Source organism: Panthera pardus, unplaced genomic scaffold (assembly GCF_024362965.1).
Source record: "Panthera pardus isolate Hobbes unplaced genomic scaffold, ASM2436296v1 HiC_scaffold_13, whole genome shotgun sequence".
Lineage (NCBI taxonomy): Eukaryota > Metazoa > Chordata > Mammalia > Carnivora > Felidae > Panthera > Panthera pardus.
This window is the reverse complement of record NW_026526688.1, coordinates 51,628,191-51,648,513: the sequence shown is the minus strand read 5'-3', so window position 1 is coordinate 51,648,513 and position 20,323 is coordinate 51,628,191. Positions and strand designations below refer to the sequence as shown.

Sequence of the window (20,323 nt, the reverse complement as noted above, 5' to 3'; positions counted from 1 at the left end):
ATTTTTATTTTCTACCTTGGAACTGCTCTCTTGCATGACAGAAGGGTCTACTATCTTTCCCCCTTGCTTTCAGCTTGCTACCAATTTTCAGTTCCAGTTTATTCTTGAGTCAAATTAATGATGCTCATCTCACACTAGTCCTTCATTTACTCTTCTTTCCATGCTTGGAAAAACTTCACTTCTCCCTCAAGCTGTTTCAGTCTCTCTGAGGACACCTCTAGATCCTGCCAGCCTGTGAAGATGCCCCCTCTGCCCAGGTCCTTTCTAGCACTCAATTGGGAGGGGCAGGTGTGGGACTTTTAACTATTTTCCAAGAAGCTTCTTGAGGATGTGGTCCTGCCTTATGCTAAATCTTCCAACATCTGACACTGTGAGCTGTCAATCTAAGACTGAATTACTGAGTGTTGCTATGTGCCTCTTTCCTCTGGCTTTGGTCTCCTTTGGATTCTCTGGGCCACACTAAAGATACAGTGGCAATTTAGGAAATTCAAAACTTTAAATGGAAGGCTGGACCTTTTCCATCATCTACAGCATGGCTGATACTTCTTTAGAAATAGATTATGAGACAAAACACCTCCTAGTTCTATTTTCCCCCACTCTAACCCTGTTCTTCCAGTGGTCCCGAAGCAGCAATTTCTGGCCATATAATTTCTTCACAAGCTCCTAGGAGCCTGGGATTTGGTTGCCTTGGAGGCCAGCCAGCCAGAATGTCCACCATCAAAGGACATGTTCAGTACACAGTCCCCTTTTCCTGTTAATATCACCCTTATTTCTGTGTGGAGTGCCACCTGCACCCACTATCAGTGAACATAGTTCTGAATGGCTGGCCCTTTGCTGGCTCCTGGAATGGACTTGTGACTTGAGCCTCTCATCTTGGAGAGTGCCACTGTTGGCCACAGTAACTGGAATAGTGATGGACCATAGGCTTATAAGTCACAATAATTAGACCATAGACTTTTGCTGGAAGTATGATAAACAGTTTCTCTCTTTCTACTGGGGATGTTAAGTTAGTAGGATGCAAACTGGACATACTGGTTGTCATTATGGCCACCACTTGGAGGCTCTTTCTGATGGCTATAAATAAATAAATAGTCCCTGTCAACATCTGTTGAGCCCCTAGTTTCAGCCATGCCTGAAGCCAAACACCACTCTAGGTATTTTTCTCTTATGTACATCTGTAAATAACTGTTTTTGCCCTTAGATGGTTTGAGATAGATAACTCACCTGCAATGGAAAGAATCCTGACTAATGGGGGGACCCAAAGCCCACTCCCAAAACCAGTGATCCAGCCTATCTTTCTGGTCCTACTTTCTAATATCACTCTCAATTTCTGGCCCTTAGATCTAATCTCATAGCCAGTCCCTCTGCTGGTAGCACACTTTCACACACTTTCCTTGTAAGGAATAGCATCTGCTTTATTATCAGTAGAAAATGACCTAGAATAGCATATAGGACAGAAGAGAAATCAGGAGCCAGAATCTGGGGCTGCCTGTCTCTGGAAATTCTGCAGTGTGGGACCTCAGTCGTTTCCTATTGGGAGGAGATTGAATTTCCTCAGCATTAAAGGGCCTTCCCTCTATCTCGGTCACATTCTTGATCCAGAGGTTGTAATTTTCTAACAAGGTGTATATTCCTGGAGTGTTCTTCTGTCCACAGCTCCTGCCCCAGCTGATGATGCCTACCTGGTACCAGTTCTTGTCAGATTTTGTGGTGCACACCAGAGGCCCCCCACTGTCACCCTGTGGACAGAGAACACAGTTTAATAGTGAGTACAATTCTTGACTGTTCATTTGATACAGAGCATAGCTTATGAATTGAGAGAATGCACTGGTCTACCCTGCTCCTGGATGCCAAAGGAAATCTTGCCATTTTTGACCAATGCCCACCCCTTTCCTGGGTCCAAGGGAGCAGCATGCAGCTGTCAAGCTGGCTCTGGGAGTTGCAGGTGTAAATTATAGACAGTGGAGAGGATAACACTGAAGAGGGAGGAGGACAGAGAATTGATGAGAAAAATAATTGCATCCACAATGCAGTGAGAGGGGATGGAAGACAGAGAGAATGCTACACAGATGAAGAAGAAGAGTGAGGCCTTATCAAATCAGAAGCTCCACGAAGGGCTATAAAAGAAAGGAATGAAAATAGGATACAAGAAATATTATTAGAGTTGTGGAAATGAATTGAGTCTCCTTTGATGTACTTCCAGAGCCATGAAGGAGAATGATGTTCCTTTTTAATTCTCTGGTGTGGGTGTCTTCAGGGCACAAGTGAACTAAGCTTTTCTGAATGTGTGACCCCTCTGGTGTGGAATCCCATGGGTCCATGACTCACATGATTATATATAGAGAAAATATATACCAGGTCCCTAACATGTACCACACATATATATGGCTTCCTTTTATCCATTTTGATACATGGAAAATGAGGTTTAAGTGGGAATGAAGGCTTGATCAGGGGTACAGAGTAGCCCAACCAGAGTTAGAACGAGAACTTCCTGATCCCAAAGCACACTTTCTTTCCACCTTTCTACTTGCCTTTCATGGAAGTTGCTGAGTGGCTACAATCATTCAGGAGGCTTTTCTTCAGTGGAGACATAGCTTCCTTTACCAATGTCATAAACAGGTGACTAGAATGAATGGAATCTTATAACAAGCTCTAACAGGTGGAGGTGAAAGATTAATGTTTCCCAGGCATAATAAGTGAGGCACAGAGCTATCCACTTGACTTTTGTTTCTCATCAACCCCGCTACTCACATGAGGTGGGTATTTTGATGCCCATTTTATAATTCAAAAATTGGTCAGAATTTATCAAAAAGTGATCAATTTTTAACAAATCTTCACTGTGGAAAACTAATTGTCAGGCCTTCGGAATACAAGACCTTATGCTCTATGGAAGAGAGAAAAATGTAAACCAATGGGATAAACTGTGTTTGGACAGAAGTATGAACACAATATAAAAGCAGTACAAAGTGGGGAAGAAATTGATTCTGTTTATGGGAAGGTCTGTCAGGATAGACTTCAAAGCACTTAGTTTGAAGGATGAATAGGAATTTGACAAGAAGACTGTGTGTGGCAATGACTGGAGGGAAGTCAGACAGGAAGTAGCGGGACTAGTTAAGAGGACATGAAAATGATGAAGATCTGAACCATGGATGACTTTGGGGGTATAAATGATGAGGACTAGTTCCAAGGTCATAGGGTGTGGATAACAGAGATAAAGTGCAGAGGAAGATGAATAAATGTGTTCAAATGGAGTTTGGGTTGACTGAAGAACACATCCCCAAGCAGAGGGATATACAGAGAATTAACAAAGAGGTCAAGGTTCAAGGATACCCAGTAAATGTGGGTCAAAACCAAAACTGTCCTTTCCAGTACAAAACACTACCTCTAACACTTGTTTGGTTTTTGTGGGTGTGTGTTTTTCTTTGTGCTAGTTTTGTTTCAGTCATTGGGCAAGAACCAGATCAACAGGACTTCCACTCAAATAACTCCTTCCATAAATTTTGTTTTTATAACTTTCTTCATTTATGAAGGGATGAATTTATAAAAAATGTGACTAATATGTTGCCTTGGTTATTTGCTATTTTCTTACACAACATGGAGAGAACAGTCCTTGGGCAAGCAACTCTTTTAAGCCTCAGTTTCCACATTGTTCAAATGGAGATAATACCAACCACTTCTCGTGATTGTTAGCAGATGAAAATTTAGAATCTATAGATCACTTGGCACAGGGTAAATGCTACGTAGTAAGTGCCTTGAAGTGTATTAATATTGTTATTTTACCCTTATGTATTACAAACATTGCTTGTAGATTTAGGAAATAGAGATTGTCTTCACAGACTCCTGGGACCAAGAGGGACATCTATAAATACATGTCCTTTTATGCATAAACTTAATTTCTTTCTTTCTATTGGAAAGAAAAAGCAAAGATTGCTGCTGCATCACTGTCATCTTATTAACAATAGTTAAGTGACTAAGGGGGACTTTCTTCCAAGGACTAAGTCCGATAGCTAGGGAACTGTCTGGTAAGAAACATACTGACCACAGAAGCCTCTCAAGTTCACCACAGTGAGATAATTACACCATGTGATCACTCCTGTCTGTTTTGGGGTAGAACCAAATGACCTGACTTCCAGCATGGCCACATTACCACCTGGACTTCAGGCAAATCACTTAAATTCTAAATCCCTGTTTTCTCATCTGTTAAACAGAGATAGTGAGCACTGCCCAGCCCATGGTACAGGGTAATGGAAAAAATGAAATTATTGAATATGTGTAAAAGAGCTAGGAAGTTATTACACTGCTTTGGATCCATTCAGATAGTGAAGGGAATGATTGATGATTGAAATAAGCATGTTTTGTCATCTGTGAAACAGAGTCTTGATTAAATATTTCTATATATTCCTTTCCAGCTCTGAAAAGTCTGTGATTCTAAAAGTCAAAGATTCTGTGGAGTGAAATAAGACTTCTGTGAAAGTGTCATGCGTGATGAGCTCAAGATAACACAGGACAGTGAAACTACTCTTTATGATACTATAATGATGGATGTGTGTCATCATATTTTTCTCCTAACTTAGAGGATGGACAGCACCATAAATGAACCTTAAAATACGAACTTTGGGTGATAATGAAGTGTCAGTGTAGGTCCATCAGTTGTAACAAATGTACCCTGGTACTGGTGGGGATGTGGGTAGTACAAGAGGTTAAGCATATTGTGGGGACAGGGGGTAAATGGGAAATCCCTATACCTCCCTCTCAATTTGGCCATGAACCTAAAACTGCTCTAAAAAAATAAAGTAGTTGAAAACAAAAAAGCAGCTCAGGTCTAAATCCAAGTCAGTTTGGCAATCCCATGACCAGACTTCCCAACAGCCCAGCTGATTGCCAGCTCTTTATCTCCTCTCCACCTGCAGACTCTTAGCCTCCTTGAGGACCTCTCTCAGACGTCCCCTCCACTAGTGCTACCTTACTGATACATAGTCCCTGGCTTACTTGGAAAGTTCATCTATTTGACAAACATTTGTTGAGCATTTTCACGTGCCAAGCGCTGCACTAGGCACTGAGAATTTACACACGAATAAGACAACGTTTCTGCTGGAGCCAAGACATATAAGAAAACAGTGCATTTCTTTCTTTTAGTTTTTAAGTTTAACTATTTTAGAGAGAGTGTGAATGGGGCAGAGGGAGAGAGAAAGAGAGACTGAGAATCTTAAGCAGGCTCCACACTCAACGTGGAGCCTGATGTGGGGCTTGATCCCACAACCCAGGGATCATGACCTGAGCCGAAATCAAGAGTGATATGCTCAACCAACTGACCCACCAAGGCACCCCTAAAAATTATTTTTTAACTGAACTCTTTATTTTTCATAGTATAATCTTTGTAAGGGTATTACAAATAGGAAAAGTGTTGGGAAGAATAAATAAAAAATTCAGTTGTTTTTAATTATAACATTTAATTAAAATTTTTTAAATGTTTATTTATTTTGAGAGAGAGAGAGACAGAGCCTGAGTGAGGGAGGAGCAGAGAGAGAGGGAGACACAAAATCCTAAGCAGGCTCCAGGCTCCGAGCTGTCAGCACAGAGGCCAATCCTGGGCTCAAACTCATGAACCATGAGATCATGACCTGAGCCAAAGTCAGAAGCTTAACCTACTGAGCCACCCAGGCACCCCTGTAACATTTGATTTTAATTTGTATTTTAAGTATAGCATGATCTATTGCTATTATTTTGAACAGATTTAAATATTTTCATTATAAAATTATCATTTCCCTGAGTTATGTGATGGCATGTTTTTTTAGAAATTTGCTAAATTTAAAAGTATGATTTTCCTTTTAAAGGCAATTATTTTTAAACCATAGGGGACGGTCTGCCTGGTTTATCTATTTAAGTGATGATAATATTGTAGACTTTCAGAAAAATTTCCTTGACGCATCACTGTCAGCTTATTGTTAGCAATAGAAAGCTATCTGAACAGAGAGCAAGGCTTCTCACTTCACAATTTTAAAAACAAGGCCTAAAATGATAACAGCACACTCATTTATAACACTCTTAGGTAATAGATACTTAATTTTAGAAGCTTTCACTAAAGTATATGTTCATAGGAGAGGTATTATAGCAAAAATCCTAGACTCTAGATGGTAGATCCAGCCATTGAAGCAAAGGGTACCAAAAATGTCCTCAAAAATGACACTTGATTATTTTAAATTTTGTCATAGTTGGCTTTGGCCATTTGAATGTGGGATAATGTTGAATCAAAGAGATTGAAATAGGAGGTGGGAGTGCCCATGGGTCCTGATTCTTATATTCTTGGGTGAGCAGTGGGAGGGATTCCTGGGGTAAAAGCAAGTCTTTCATGCCTGGCACACACCTCCCTTGGTGATCTTGCTCTGTCCACTTCCCCAGACTCACCTTTTATGACTTTTGGCTTCTGAAATATTGGAAATTCCCTGAACATATGAGTTGTTTCAAGCCTTTGTGATTTTTCCCACATTCTCTCCAAATGCTCTACCTTTCCAATCTTATCTATTAAATGTTATTTCCCCTTTTCTATTGATATTGGAGTCCTTTTCCTCCTGCTTCACTATGAAATGGTTGCTGTCTGAGTCTGTGGCCTGGCTATGTTTCAAAATCTTTCTGTAACTGCTATTACTGGGAAGCTTTGTCTTCTCTTCATTATTTAATTTTGATATAGTTGTAGAATTATGTGCAGTTGTAAGAAATAATACAAAGAGATCCCATGTTTCCTCCAAAAATAACATCTTTACATGTTTCCTCCAATAATAACATCTTGCAAAAGTATAGTACATTAGCACAACCAGGATTTTGACATTGACACAGGGATCCCTCATGTTGCCCTTTTTGTGCTACATCCACTTCCCTCCAACCTGCAACCCTTTCTTAATCCGTGGCAACCACGAACCTGTTCTCAATTTCTATAATTTTGTCATTTCTACAATGTTATGTAAATGGAATCATTCAGTGTGGGACCTCTAGGGATTGGCTTGTTTCACACAGTATAAGTCTCGAGAGATCCATCGACATTGTTACATGTACCGATAGTTTCTTTTTGTCATAACTGACTGGTATTACATGGTATTGGTGTATCACAGTTTAACAGTCCACATCTTTAAAGACATTTGTTTTCCATTTTTGGCTATTATGAATGTTATAAACACTCCTGTACAGATTTTTATGCAAATATATGACTTCATTTCTCTGAACTAAGTGCCTAAGAGTGACATTTGCTGTGTTGTGTGGCAGGAGTGCATCCGGTTTTTTTTTTAAAGAAATTGCCAAACTGTTTTCCAGAGTGGTTGGATTATTTTAAATTCCCACCATCACTGTATGAGCGATCCAGTTCCTCTGCATTTTTGTCAGCATTTGAGGGTGTCACTGTTTTTTATTTTGGCCATTCTGAGAGGTATGTAGTGATATCTCATTGTAGTTTTAATTTGCATTTGCTTAGTGGCTAATGATATTAAACCTCTTTTCATGTTCTTATTTGCCACCTATATATCCTGTTTAGTGAAATGTCTGTTCATGTCTTTTGCCCATTTTCTAATTGGATTTTTTTTTCCTACTGTTTGAGAGTTTGAGAGTTCTCTATATATTCTAGGTAATTCCTTTGTTGTGTATTATCTCCCAATCTGTAGTTTTGTTTCCATCCTCTTGTAAGAGCAATCCAACCAGTCATAAGGGTTGACTAGCTTCAAGTTAACATACTCCTTACTTGCTGACCTAAGTCCCTTGATGTGTAGCAGAAATAATTTACTTTCTTTGAGATTTGCAGACCATGGATCTTGAGGAGTTAAAGGACTAGAACTTTCCCAGGCCACAGAGGCCAGCAATTCTGTTTGAAGTCTACTTGGCTTTCTGATTAGCTAATAGGTTTTTTAACATTTTTTGTTTTGTTGTTGTTGTTGTTGTTGTTGTTGTTTTAGGTCCTGCAAATGATTGTTTTTTTGGGTTTTTTTAGGTCACACAAATGATTTTACTAACCTCCCTTTGTGCATCTGTACACCTGGTCCTCTTTTGCAGAAAGAATGGAGTACTCCTGTACATCACAAAAAAAGAACCAGACCCCCTTGCACAACCTCCAAGCACTGAGATAACATCTATAGCTGGCATCATTGAGTCTGCACATGATCAAGAAACGTTGCCAGCCACTGCACTCCCTTTGCTGATTAACTACCCTCAAACCCTTCAAAAATCCCTGGGCCAGGTAGAAACCTTAGACTTGGCTTTTGGTCAAGAGTCCACCTTCCCCCTGGGTTGCTGGATAAAGCTCAAATTTCTTCCCAATCAAAAACTCGTCTCTTGAGTTATGGCCTTTCAAGTGACAGGGCAGCTGAACTTGGATTTGGTAAAACTCTTAATAGGGTCTTTCACAGAGAAAAAATATTTAATTTTGATGAGGTCCAGTTTATCAGTTTTTCCTTTTATGAATTGTTTTTGAAGTCACTCTATGTCTTAAAGATTTCCTGTGTTATATTTCTAAAAATGTTTATACTTTTACTATAAAACTATAGTTTTAGTGCATAATACACTTTGAGTTACATTTTAATTGAACTTATTCTAGGAATTAATGGTTCTCAATTTTAAAAAGATTTTTTACTCAGACTTTTGGCTTTATTTTTCTTTATTTCTTTATTTTCCTTATCCCAGGTTTATCAATAGATTAAATCCAACTCTCTATTCTAGTGATGACAGATCCTGCCTTGAGTATTAGGTTATAACACTCTGGTTCTCATTTAAATATTCAGTTTTAACAGGGCTCTTTGAGATTGGGAGCAGAGGAAGGGAAATAGCAACTCTTTGCCATTGGATTGGAGTGGAAGCCCAGCAGACCAGCGATCACAGCCAGAGGAGGAGCAGGAGTGTCCAGTTATACCTGGGTGGCACACCTGGGTGTGGTGGAAGCTCAAGTTCCTCAGGTGGCCTCCACTGACATCAAGAGAGGAAGAGGGTGGTTTGTTACTACTAGATGATAGTTAAAGCTAAGCTCCACTTAGCTTCCTCTGTAACCACGGTGGAGGGCAGGGGAAGGGAGGAAGTCGAGGTTGTCCACTTGACCTTGGTTGATGGGGTAGAGGGGCTATCAGTTTTTTTCCTGTTTTTTTTTTTTTTTTGTTGTTGTTGTTGTTGGAATACAATGTTTAATATTTATTGTCAAAAATGTTTCTGCCTTGCTAGGTTGCTTGTCTCCTGGTCCAAAGAGAGGGAAGTCTTTCTTGTTTTGTTAGTTTCATCTGTGATCATTGGTATTCTGGGTTGCAGGTTTGTCTAGCATCCAGTGTGGGATATATAAGAGGCAAAAAGAAAACCCAAGGAACACACTGTTGTGTCATTCCTTAAGCATTGGGATATCTAGTCAGTCCATCTCTACTTTTCAGTCTTTATTTTTGTTTTACAATATAATGTCCAGTACTTTTAGCTGTACTAAGTGGGAGAGATTGGGGTAAATGTGTCTACTCCATCTTGTCTGGAACCACAAGTTCCAATTCTTTTTGTTTGTTTGTTTTAAAATGTTTTAAATTGTCCAGAATGTGAAGAAAACACAAGGTTAATGTGACATGGATTTTGTCCCTCCTTTTGGTCCTCACAGTATTCACCACATGGGAGACTCCTAAACTCGGCATCATTGGGGCACCTGAGTGGTTCAGTCAGTTAAGCATCTGACTCCAGATTTCAGCTCCAGTCATGATCTCATTTGTGAGTTTGAGCCCTGTATTGGGCTCTGTGCTGACAATGTGGAGCCTACTTGGGATTTTGTCTCCCTCTCTGTCTGCCCCTCCCCCATTTGCTCTCTCTATCTCTCTCAAAGTAAATAAATAATCATTTAAAAAATAAAAAATAAACTCGGCATCATTGCTGCTGGAGGCCATTCTTTCTTACCTCAGAGCCCCTTCTCCATTCTCTTCTCCCTTGATTTCTTCAACCCTATCCAAGCAACTCCCTCCTAAGGCCCTATCTCAGAGCCTACCAGGGTTAAACAATAATAGATAATTCTGTAGATAAATACTCTCCCCTTCCATGAGACAGCTTTTCATTACTCCATAGAATATTTAACATCTGCATTCATAGTTTTATACCAGTGACCAGATCCATTGCCTAGCAAATTAGTAGGAGTAAGTGGGCTCATCAAGGTGATTATGAAGAAAGCATCTCCCAAGACAAAGAGAGCATCCTTAAGCTTTAAAGACAAAACCCATCATTCATCCTTAGAGCCATAAAAAACTAATTTCTGAGTTTTTCTCTATTTTTTCTAGCATCAATCAAAAATATTTTTCTTTTTACATTGTTGCGTTCATTTTATTAAAGCTAAGTCATCAGCTTTTAGTTCATTGACACCCACATGTATCATCCTAAATATTATACGTTTACTCAACTTCCTTCCCAGGAGATTATGGGTTCCTTTAGGTGAGAAACTATATCTCATTTATGGATAGATTCCCCAGGGCTTAATGTGCACAACAGTAGTTGCTAAATTAATGAAAATACAATAGTTCCTTATATGAATCTCAAATTCTGTTTTTTAAGAAGTCCAAGAAATGGAAAAATCTTGGAGTCCTATTTATGTAGTATATCTGTAGAAGAGCAGAAATATTTATGCAGTGTTGCTGCATACTGAATCATGGGCATGCACTAATATTCCAAAGACCTGGCAAAAAGTACTCCACAGTCCATGCCCATATTGCCCTGGCTGAGCCCTGATTCCTACACATTGTCCAGGCTCTTATTGTCTATTCTCAGTGAGGAAAGGATACCCCTGCATTGGCAGTCTTGAGATGACAGGACCCTATAGGATGAGGGTGGGGTTACCTCCTAATTACCTGGCAAGCATCAAAGCTCTCATTCTCATATCCAGCACACAGCATATTCTTGGTAAGTCTCGGAAATGCCTTTGAACATTTCTTCCAATCCATGATGATCATTGGCACTTTCATCAGATCAGTTTTCATAGAGTTTTTGTCATCTAGCCCACAGAGAAGGCACATTAGAAAACTCATTAGACAGCATCCCAGTGCTGATAATGCAACTAGATCACCCTGTGCCTCCCCGTGTCCCACCAGCCACTTGTCCACCTTCCACCACATCCTCCATTCTCCACTTCCTTCCAGTAATCCCATGCAGTTCACTCACTCTGCCACCCCAGGCTTTTCTAAACAATTCTCTATCTACTTGAATTATTCCTCTTATTCAATATCATATTCCTGCTTCTAAGCAGGCTTCCTGCTTGACTCCAACCAGCCTTACAGACTTGACTTCTTGGAACTGGCTATTGATCATTTTTTAGCATAATCCTGCCTCTTCAGCATGTGTACCTATTGCTACTTTTTTAATATGTGAGTATGGCACTTCCCCAACACAGGGCTGCTGAAAGTGGGTTTGCACTCCCAGTGAAAACGCTTTCAAGTCCTCCAGATGAGGGGTAGGTTGGTTAAGATTCTTTATAGGGGATTTGCCAAGGCCCTCTTTGGACTGCCAGCTTTCAGGAATTTGTCTGGACGTCTATCTCATTAACCCAGACCACACAGATTTCCAAATTATTCTCCTTATTGACTAGTTTTAATCTTAAAGGTACTCATCTGCAACCTCCTCACTTCTAACTCTCCAGTAGTGCCCAGAGCCCAGAAACAGTGCTACTCTAATTGTTCTATAGTTACCAAACTCCTGAAATACTTACCATCTTCCAGACCCCAGCTGGTTGCAAAGCTCCTTATGGACCTAGAGTCTTGTTCAGGCCTGAGACTATGCTGTACTGTTCTCATACCTTCCCTTACCTATTTTCTTTGGGGATAATCCAATGAGGCTTTCATAATCCCTTTCTACCCTGGTACAGTTTCTCCTATTTTGGCCAAGTAACAATGTAACAAGTAACAACAGATTCATTTCTAAGAATGGTTGGGCAACACTCCAGGACCATCAAAAGTCTGGGCCAGGGCAGGCATCTTAAATGCCCATAGGAACCAGGTGAGAAACATCAATGTGTGAATCAAGGGAGATGTGAGTGAATAAAAAGTGTAGGGGTCCCTGGCAAACCAGAGAGTTTAAATTCAGTTAAACAAACAAACAAGGCTGCTCTGTGCTGGCTGAATATGACCACACCCAGGGTTTGGCTTGGACCTAACATCTCAGCTTGGGGCTTTGAGGAGATGCTTCCTTGGCACTAGGAAGAGCTGATATTTGGCATCTATGAACCTCAGGTATGCAGGGATTTGCTCCAATCCAAGTCCTTGTCTCCTCCCTCCTTCCTTGGCCCTCTCTCCTTTCATGCTCCTGCCCATATCTTTTGATTTACTGTCCCATCCTCAGATGCCAACGATATGGCTTTTCCCCCAGAAACTCTCAAGAAATGCTGAGCAGTCACGTACCAGTGTTGGTCTGACCCCATCCTGCCACCCAGCATTTGTGCCACATGGAGGGGCTGAGCTTCCTGGGCAGGCAGATGGGCCCTTTCAAACCGCTGAAAGTGATGGGCAAGGCCAACAGCAGCAAGGCGATGTCATTGTCCATGTTGGCTCTTTGAAAGTCCTTGTGAAGAATTATGCTGGTAACCCTCTTTATTTCCAAGGATGGGCTTCTTAAGTCATTTGTTCCCAACACAACACTCAAGTCCATTGGACTGGTGGCACAGAACCAGACAGGGGGAGGTGGGAGGAGAAGAGAAGTCACAAGGTACAAAGAATTTGCTATGCCCAAACAACCTAATCCCATATGGCTCTAGGGGCCACTAGGACTTGTCCTCTTGGGGCTGTTGTTCAGAAGATGTGAGAATTTGAAAAAGGTAGAGGGAAGTGAAACAGCAAGGGTGGCAGACCACAGCCACATTGCTGCTCCAGCACAGTCCTAGAGATGTGAATGAGATACTCCTGCCTAATGCTACAGACAAAGTTCTTAGCTCTGGAGACTCCAAAGATACAGAAAAGGCCACTTGGCATAGATCAAACATGCTTCAGATAGGTAAGGTGTTATTACATTGATTTGTCTACCAGCAACTTAACAGACCCAGCACAGAATTTAATCTAGACCTACCATTGATTAAGCAGAAAGAATATTCAATAATAATTAAGGACTTCCCTCCAAGCAGAATGGCCAGAAACTTCCCAATAGCCAACCTTAAGTATATTATGGAAGCATATGCAACAAGTTTCCTTGGTTATGCCATGGTGAAACTTTCCCCTGTTTTTTATTAACTTTTAAAAGTCAATCTTCCTGTGTATCTTCAAACTTTCTTGGGGTAGTGTAGCAGATATAGCAGAAAGCATAAGCTCTGGAGCCAGAATTCAAATCCTATTTCTGTTTACTCTATGTGTATCTTCGGTGAGTCACTTAGCCTTATTGGATTTGTTTCCCTCTCTGTAAAATAATGTTGTTCATTCTACCTGCCTCAGAGGGCTGTTGTAAGATTGAATGAGTTAAAATGGGGTTATTCATCTACCTTCTTCAGGGTTGGTGTCTGAATGAATAAGTTAATGCAGGTAGTTTCTTAGCAAGTAACAGAATCATGATTACACTAGATTTACAGCCAGTCTCCTGGAGTGCAGAGAAAACTCCACAAGGCGCAAGTAAATAGGGTGTCAGCCCAGGATCTCAGACTTCCAGAATTAGGAGGATTTCTTCCTAGAAGGACTTAAATGTCCTAGAAGAGGTGAATGGACCAAGCCTTTTGATTCCACCAAACCACAAATTTTCCTGAAAAGGACAGTGTGTGACCTCATGGAAACCATAGTTATTAGTCCTAGGTGACCATGAGGAGGGCACAGCAGATGCCAGCCTCAGGTTCACTGTCTTATCTTCCATGGGTGGTAGTCACTCCTGTCTGATTCAGGACTGACCGGGTCTAGGATTTCCTTAAGAAATTGAGTCTTGTTGAGTGTGGGTGTGTCCTGGGGGTGAACATTGTCAGAAGCAATGGGCTCTTGATACTCACGATAGCTCTTCATAAAATAAGCAGTGAGCAGCAGTGACAATCCACCACTCGTTGATGATTGCGCCACCACAGAAATGTTCGTTTCTTGCCTGAATACTCACCTGCCATGGGAACTCACCCACCTCAGCCTCCATCCCCCCTATGATTCTGGAATACTGAGTTCCTTCCTCAAAAATGGGTCTTTTACCACATTCTGGTTGAATGAAAGAGACAAAAAGGGAAAAGATGCAACATTTGGTCAGTTTCCATAGAGGCTTATAAGTAGCTATCACTATACCCATTCTAGAGATGAGGAAACTGAGGCTGGCCCTGTGAAGCATCTCTAGGAAGATGAGTAAGCCAACAGATGGTTTATTTTGTTAAACAGAGTCTGGAACTTGGGTCAGAAGTGTTGGCTCTGTCCCCTCTTACAGCATTGTGATCTCAGGCAAGTCAACTCACTGAGCTTATTTCTGCTCTAGTCCAAGAGAAATCAGAGTAAAATACTTGGCCCAGAGCCATCCCTGGAGTGGTAGGCAGAATAATGCCCTCCCCGCCACTGTTGATGTCCATGTCTTAACGGACCACACCCTGGAACTTGTGACTATGTTACCTTCCAGGGCAAAGGGGATTTGGGAGATGGAATTAAAGTTGCTAATCTGATGACCTTAAAATAAGGTGGTTATTTATGGATAATGGTAGGGGGCCCAATGCAGTTACAAGGGTCCTTAACATGGTGGAAGGAAGCAAGAGAGAGATGTGACTGTGGAAGAAAAGCATGCAGAGATGCAACGTTGTTGGCTTTGAAGATGGAGGGTCCACAAGCCAAGGAATACAGATGACCTCTAGAAGCTGAAGCAAGCAAAAATCTCCCCTAAAGCCTCAGATTAGGAACAAAGTCCTGGTGACAGCTTGATCTTCACCTGGTGAGAACTGTGCTGGAGTTCTATCCTACAGAACTGTAAGATGAAACATGCATGTTGTTTAAACCACTAGGTTTGTGGTGGTTTGTTTCAGCAGCCACAGGAAACATACATGCAGGAAACCAGAAAGGTGGCCCAGAAAGGGCTGGGACCTACTGCAAGCCCTGAGCTGTGGTAGGTTAGAACATTTGTGTTCCAGGCAAAGCAGCTCCATGCCCCAGCAAGCTGAGAGCAAAGGCTGTGACTGCTTGTGCAGAGAAGAGAATTCACCTCTGGAGAGAATATGTGTCCAGCTCCTTGCCCCAGGAGGAGGAGATACTCCATTTATATTTGTTGACTTGAAGTTCCACCTTGTGTTCTGGAACAAGGAATGAGTTTGACTCTAAGGAGCCTTAGCTTTCCTCTTGTCTCTTTCTCGATGCCACTTTCCCAAATTTTCACTCAATGAACATTTTGAGGATTTTGTAGTGTAGGTTGGAGTGACCTGTAGTGGTCTGTTTTGTTTTGTTTTGTTTTGTTTAAAAAAAAAAAGCTAGAGTGAAAATTTAGCAATATGTGTCAAGAAACTTCAGCTGTCAGGAATCTATTAAGGCTCTTTGCAGAACTTTGTTTTTTAATTTTTTTTTACATTTATTTATTTTTGAGAGACAGAGAGAGACAGAGTGTGAGTAGGGGAGGGGCAGAGAGAAGGAGACAAGAATCCAAAGCAGTCTCCAGGCTCTGAGCAAGCTGTCAGCACAGAGCCCAATGCAGGACTCAAACCCACAAACTGTGAGATTATGACCCGAGCCGAAGTCAGACACTCAACCGACTGAGCCACCCAGGCACCCCTCTTTGTGGAACTTTTGAGTCTGTACTTCCTCTTTTATTTGCTAAACACACATAGAGTGCTTACCATATGTCACACACAGTTACACTCTACAAAGACCAATTTACTTAATTTTCATAACAATACTATGAGGTAGGTACTATTATTACCATCCTCATTTTACGGTTGAGACAGCTGAGGGACAGAGAGTTTAATTTGCCCAATGTGACACAGCTAATCATGGCCATACCCAGTTTTGAACCTAGAGAGTCTGCCTTCAGGCTTGGTTCTGTTAGCACTACTCAGTGCCATTCTTTGGAGTATTCTTCTCTCCTATGGTTGCATGGCTCACTTTGTTCAGGCCTTTGTTCAAGAATCACTTCTTTGGACAGGTCTTCCCAGCCCCTCCTGTCCTGGCCCTTCTTTATCTCCTACCCTGCATTATGTTCCTTCATTGCTCTATCATTGTGTTAAGTCAGACATTATTCATCCCTCTTTGCCTGATTATGACATCAGAACATAAGAAGCATCTAGGGAAGGAGACATGGAGGCCTTGTTGCTAGTGGAACTACAGCTGGCAGGCAGGAGACACTCAGCAATGGTGAATGATCCTCTAACTCAGTGGCTGCACTGCTAGGAACTTAACCTAAGGTAAGAATCTGCAATGCAGAAGTATAAAGATGTTCACTACAGTGATCTCTATAATGGCAAGAGATTGAAGACATCCTCAAGGTCATGACTAAGTAGGGCATATCCATTCAGCCATGAAAATTATGCTTATGAAGAGCTTTAAATGATGTGAGTCATGAGACAATGTTATGGGGGAAAGTCAGGATAAAAAAATCATATACAAACTTATGGTTTCAATCATGTGAACAAGCTGGCCTTATGCATGTAGGAAGAAATGTGTCACAGTACTAAGACTGACTATGAACTTCAGGTTTGATTGAATGATGGATGACTGCTATGGGTGCCAATTGTGTGACATCTCTGAAAAGCAGAATATGGCATTTGCTAAGAGGTAGACCCTGGGCTCCCACAGCCCAAGATCCAAATGGTGACTCTGTTGTTTACTGATTGAATGATTTGTAGGCAACTTAAAAACATTGCTTATACTCCCTTTCTTCATTCCTAAAGTGGACCTACCCTATAAAACAGATACACAGGGGTCCCTGGTGGCTCAGTCAGTTAAGCATCTGACTCAGTTTCAGCTCAGGCAATGACTTCACAGTTTGTGAGTTTGAGCCCCATGTGGGGCTTTGTGCTTACAGTGTGGAGTCTTGGGATTCTTTCTCTCTCTCCCTCTTTCTGCCTCTCCCTTGCTTGTACTGTCTCTGTCTCTCTCAAAATAAATAAACTAAAAAAAAAAAAAACAACCCAGATGCACAGATTAAATGAGATAATGGGTGTTAAAGTGCCCAACACAGTGATTGGCATACAGTAAATCCTCAAGCCACATTAGCTGTCAGAATTTCTCCTATCTTCTTGTACCAAAGTCTCCACAAGGCTGGCAGCTGGGCTCCATTCTCCATCTTTGTCCTGAGAACAACCAATATCACCAGTGTAGAATCGTGTGGACTTGTAGATTAATACCAGAGCACAAAACCCCTAAGCTGTGATGGAGACAGTGGTGAAATGGGTGAGAATCAGCTGCAACTGAACACACTGGCAGAAGGGTGCATTCTGTTGATTCTCTCCCAACACCATGCACCATCCCCCAATCATATTTCAGTCAACCCCAGGCTAGAATGAGGGAGGCCAGGTGAATAGGCTGTGTTCATTTCATGGGGTAGTGTGCAGAGAGGGAAATGTAAGCCTTGGAGTCAGATGGGTGCAAATCCCAGCTCTTTCACTTCCCCACTGTGTGACTTGGGACAAATCTTCAACCTTTGTAAGGCTCAGAGTTCCTAGCACATGCATGGGGATGAGAGTGGAGACCCCACTGTGGGGGTGTGTAAATTAAACATGGAGAATTACGTGACCCATAAAGGCAGCTAAGTAACCCTTCCTTCCAACCTCAGCCACCCTTGGAGAGAAAACCCATGAGGGAGCTGCCTACTGATAACAGAAGACCCTGGCCTCCTGCCCGCCTGCCCGCCTGCACACATGTGAGTGTGCCTAGCTATGCTTCTGCTCTGCATCTGCAGTTCATGGGAGCTCTGTAATACTCCCAACCCCCACACTCTTCTTCCTCAGATTTAGAGGTCTGATGTTCAGCTCATTCTGGGCATTTGCTTCTAGGTACTCCATTACTCATTCAGGGATAAATTCTAGGATTTCAAAACTGAAACTTAAGGTCAGACAGGTTGAACTTTGGGCTGAGGAAGAGAAGAGAAGAAAGGGAAGTATTTTCAGGAAGGGTTTGTGGGAAAACCTGAAGGAACTGCTGTTGTGCTCTTTTGGGCCAACCTCTTAGTGGCCAATTAGCGAATCAATGAACTCGCTAACCAGATCTGTACCTCAGCCCTTAATGCTCACCATTGACTGGATGAAAGTGATGTGAGCAGGGCCATTGTCATGCCCAGCCCCACCTGGGAGAGCTACTCTGACCACTGGGAGAAGGGTCCACATACCGAGATGTACACCCTTGGCTTGGGACATGAGCAGCAGAATTGATAACAGAAGCATGGCCCTTGACTTTGATGTTGGCATAGGAGGTGATGGAGGCCAGGGCTGAGGGAAATGATGCTGACAGATCCTCCCTTATTATAGCCAGTCCCTGGCTGGTGATGTCACAATGGGCTGTGAGTTTGAGAACTCAGTCAGGTCATGCAGCCTTCTCCTCCTGCCATTTTGTTTTCAAGGTGGTTGCACAGAAGGACCTCATCCTTGAAGCCTTCTTGTCTAAGCTTCCCTTCCTGCTGATCTGGGCAGGACCTGTCCCTCACTGAGTCCTTGGTAGGCACCTTGCTTTTGTCTCTGTCACTCCCACCCTTTTTAAAGCCTCAAATGCCTATTCCACAAAGCTCGTCATGTAAAGGGTTCTCTGTGAATCTGTGTATAAGACATCAGCAAGGGGTTGCCAGGCTGGATCTATAGATTGGGCAGAAGTTCCAGGAGGCCAAGAGGCCTCTCCCAGCACTAATGCTCTACCCAGTACATTTGCCCTTAAGGTTTTCTGCTCAGGCCTCTGATCTGAAGCTGCAGGTGTGACCCTCCCATGCTGGGTTCAGAGGCTCTGGCATCCCCTCATGCCCAGCCCAGCCGGTGACAATCCTTGCTCCCACCACTTTCTGAGTTGATTATGCATGGCCTCCAAATCTCCAGATATGCCCCTGTCCATTTCTAAAGATGGAAAGGTCAGATCTGAGGTGTAAATTCCTGGTCCATGGCTTCTCCTTATGTCAACACCTCAGTCATGGGATTTAGACCTTACTATTTTCCCCCTGAACTTTCAGCACACTTATTTGGGACTTTACCTAACCATCCTCAGTACTGCCTTTCTGGCCACTGGCCAGGCCCAGTGTTAGGAAGTGAATCTCACTAATTTCAGTTCCCAAAGTGACCACAGGTCATTTTCCAGACCACGATGTCTACTCTGTCTAGCCTGCTCCCTTGGTGTTCTTACTTCCAAAAAAAGGAATGATAGGGTCCACCAGTAAAGTTATAAAGCCCAAAATAAGATCACGTGACTTGGGTGGTGGCCCCTCTTTACTATACCCAGAATGTGGCTCCAGCTACTTCCTGAGGGGAGAAATTCCAGGACAAGTCACTCACTCCTCCTCTTGTCCTACCCTTGCAGGTAGCTGCTCCTCAGCATCTAGGTGTCCTTTCTGAGGGTGGGGCCAGGGCCTGTTTTGTGGCCATGGGATGGTGCATTCCCCATCTGTTCTTTATGATAATCTGCCTCTTCAAACAGAGGAGGCCTGATGAAGGGCTAACTTTTTTTTTTTTTTCTTTTACTTGCATATGGGTAAAGGTACCAAAGCATACCGGGTCACTGGGCCCTACTCACTGGGAAGCTCCTGCTTTCCCTCTGCTCTTTCTTTAGACTCAGCTTTCTTCCTCCCCTGGCCCTGCTACTCACACTGCTACTGAATGCTGGTGGTTTTCCCCTTTGCTCAGGTTCTGGGGATGTGGATGTAGAGGGGAGGAACCTGGACCCTTACTGCTAATCTCTACTTGTGGGGAGGCAAGGATGATGGGCACATCCCCTAAACTGCTGCTCATTTTCTACAAAAATATCTGGACACAAGCACAGCTCACCTCTAGGAAGATCCATTTCCTTCTGGGTCTATATCTTTCCTGTTAATATGACTTGGGCCCTGTTTCTTGTGAAATACTCATTCACTGCCCAGCATTTTTTCTCTTTTGTCAAGCCTTTTCACTATAACAGGAGATTACAAAATGCCTGAACTGATGGAGGGGAACAGGTGGGGACAGAGCCACTGTACACAGCCACATCTCCAGTGGGTACCATTCCTATAGATTACAATTGAAATACCTCCCCCTGAATTAGGCAAACATGGGGGCCCAGATGTGGAGAGAAACCTCAGTGCTCTATAAGGAATCTATAGAAGTCCAAAGAGAAAAGATGGCACATGGTGACATAGGTTACTTATGGGACTACTGCCTGGTTGATGCTTCAGAGGTTCCCAGGGTGGCATTATCATAGTAACTTTATTTACCCCAGTCCTGGCCAATAGATCACTGACTTTGATGTGCAGCCTGGGGAACTCATTC

The 20,323-nt window shown here is 42.4% G+C and overlaps 1 protein-coding gene across 2 annotated transcripts; it reads right to left on the bottom strand.

Annotated features, from left to right (window-relative positions):
• Positions 1 to 1,389: 1,389 nt before the first annotated feature.
• Positions 1,390 to 18,349, bottom strand: PRSS55 (serine protease 55). Of its 2 annotated transcripts, none has more exons than XM_019440913.2 (5): positions 18,214 to 18,349; positions 13,931 to 14,123; positions 12,372 to 12,622; positions 10,830 to 10,972; positions 1,390 to 1,739 (listed from the first exon to the last, which is right to left on the bottom strand). In XM_019440913.2, exons 1-5 carry the CDS (start codon positions 18,290 to 18,292, stop codon positions 1,437 to 1,439), a joined length of 969 nt encoding a protein of 322 aa, XP_019296458.1. In that variant the 5' UTR covers positions 18,293 to 18,349; the 3' UTR covers positions 1,390 to 1,436. The 2 variants fall into 2 exon arrangements, with proteins under 2 accessions (XP_019296458.1, XP_053757076.1); XM_053901101.1 differs by having other exon boundaries at positions 18,119 to 18,231.
• Positions 18,350 to 20,323: the final 1,974 nt, after the last annotated feature.

What these genes read in the sequence shown, in the direction of transcription:
- PRSS55 (XM_019440913.2), bottom strand. Translation starts at nt 18,292, where the DNA reads ATGCCAACATCAAAGTCAAGGGCCATGCTTCTGTTATCAATTCTGCTG. An exon ending in TTATTTTATGAAGAGCTATC is followed by an intron (nt 12,623 to 13,930) that starts GTGAGTATCAAG and finishes CTGTGCCACCAG; the next exon opens with TCCAATGGACTTGAGTGTTG. An exon ending in AGAGCTTTGATGCTTGCCAG is followed by an intron (nt 1,740 to 10,829) that starts GTAATTAGGAGG and finishes CTCTGTCCACAG; the next exon opens with GGTGACAGTGGGGGGCCTCT.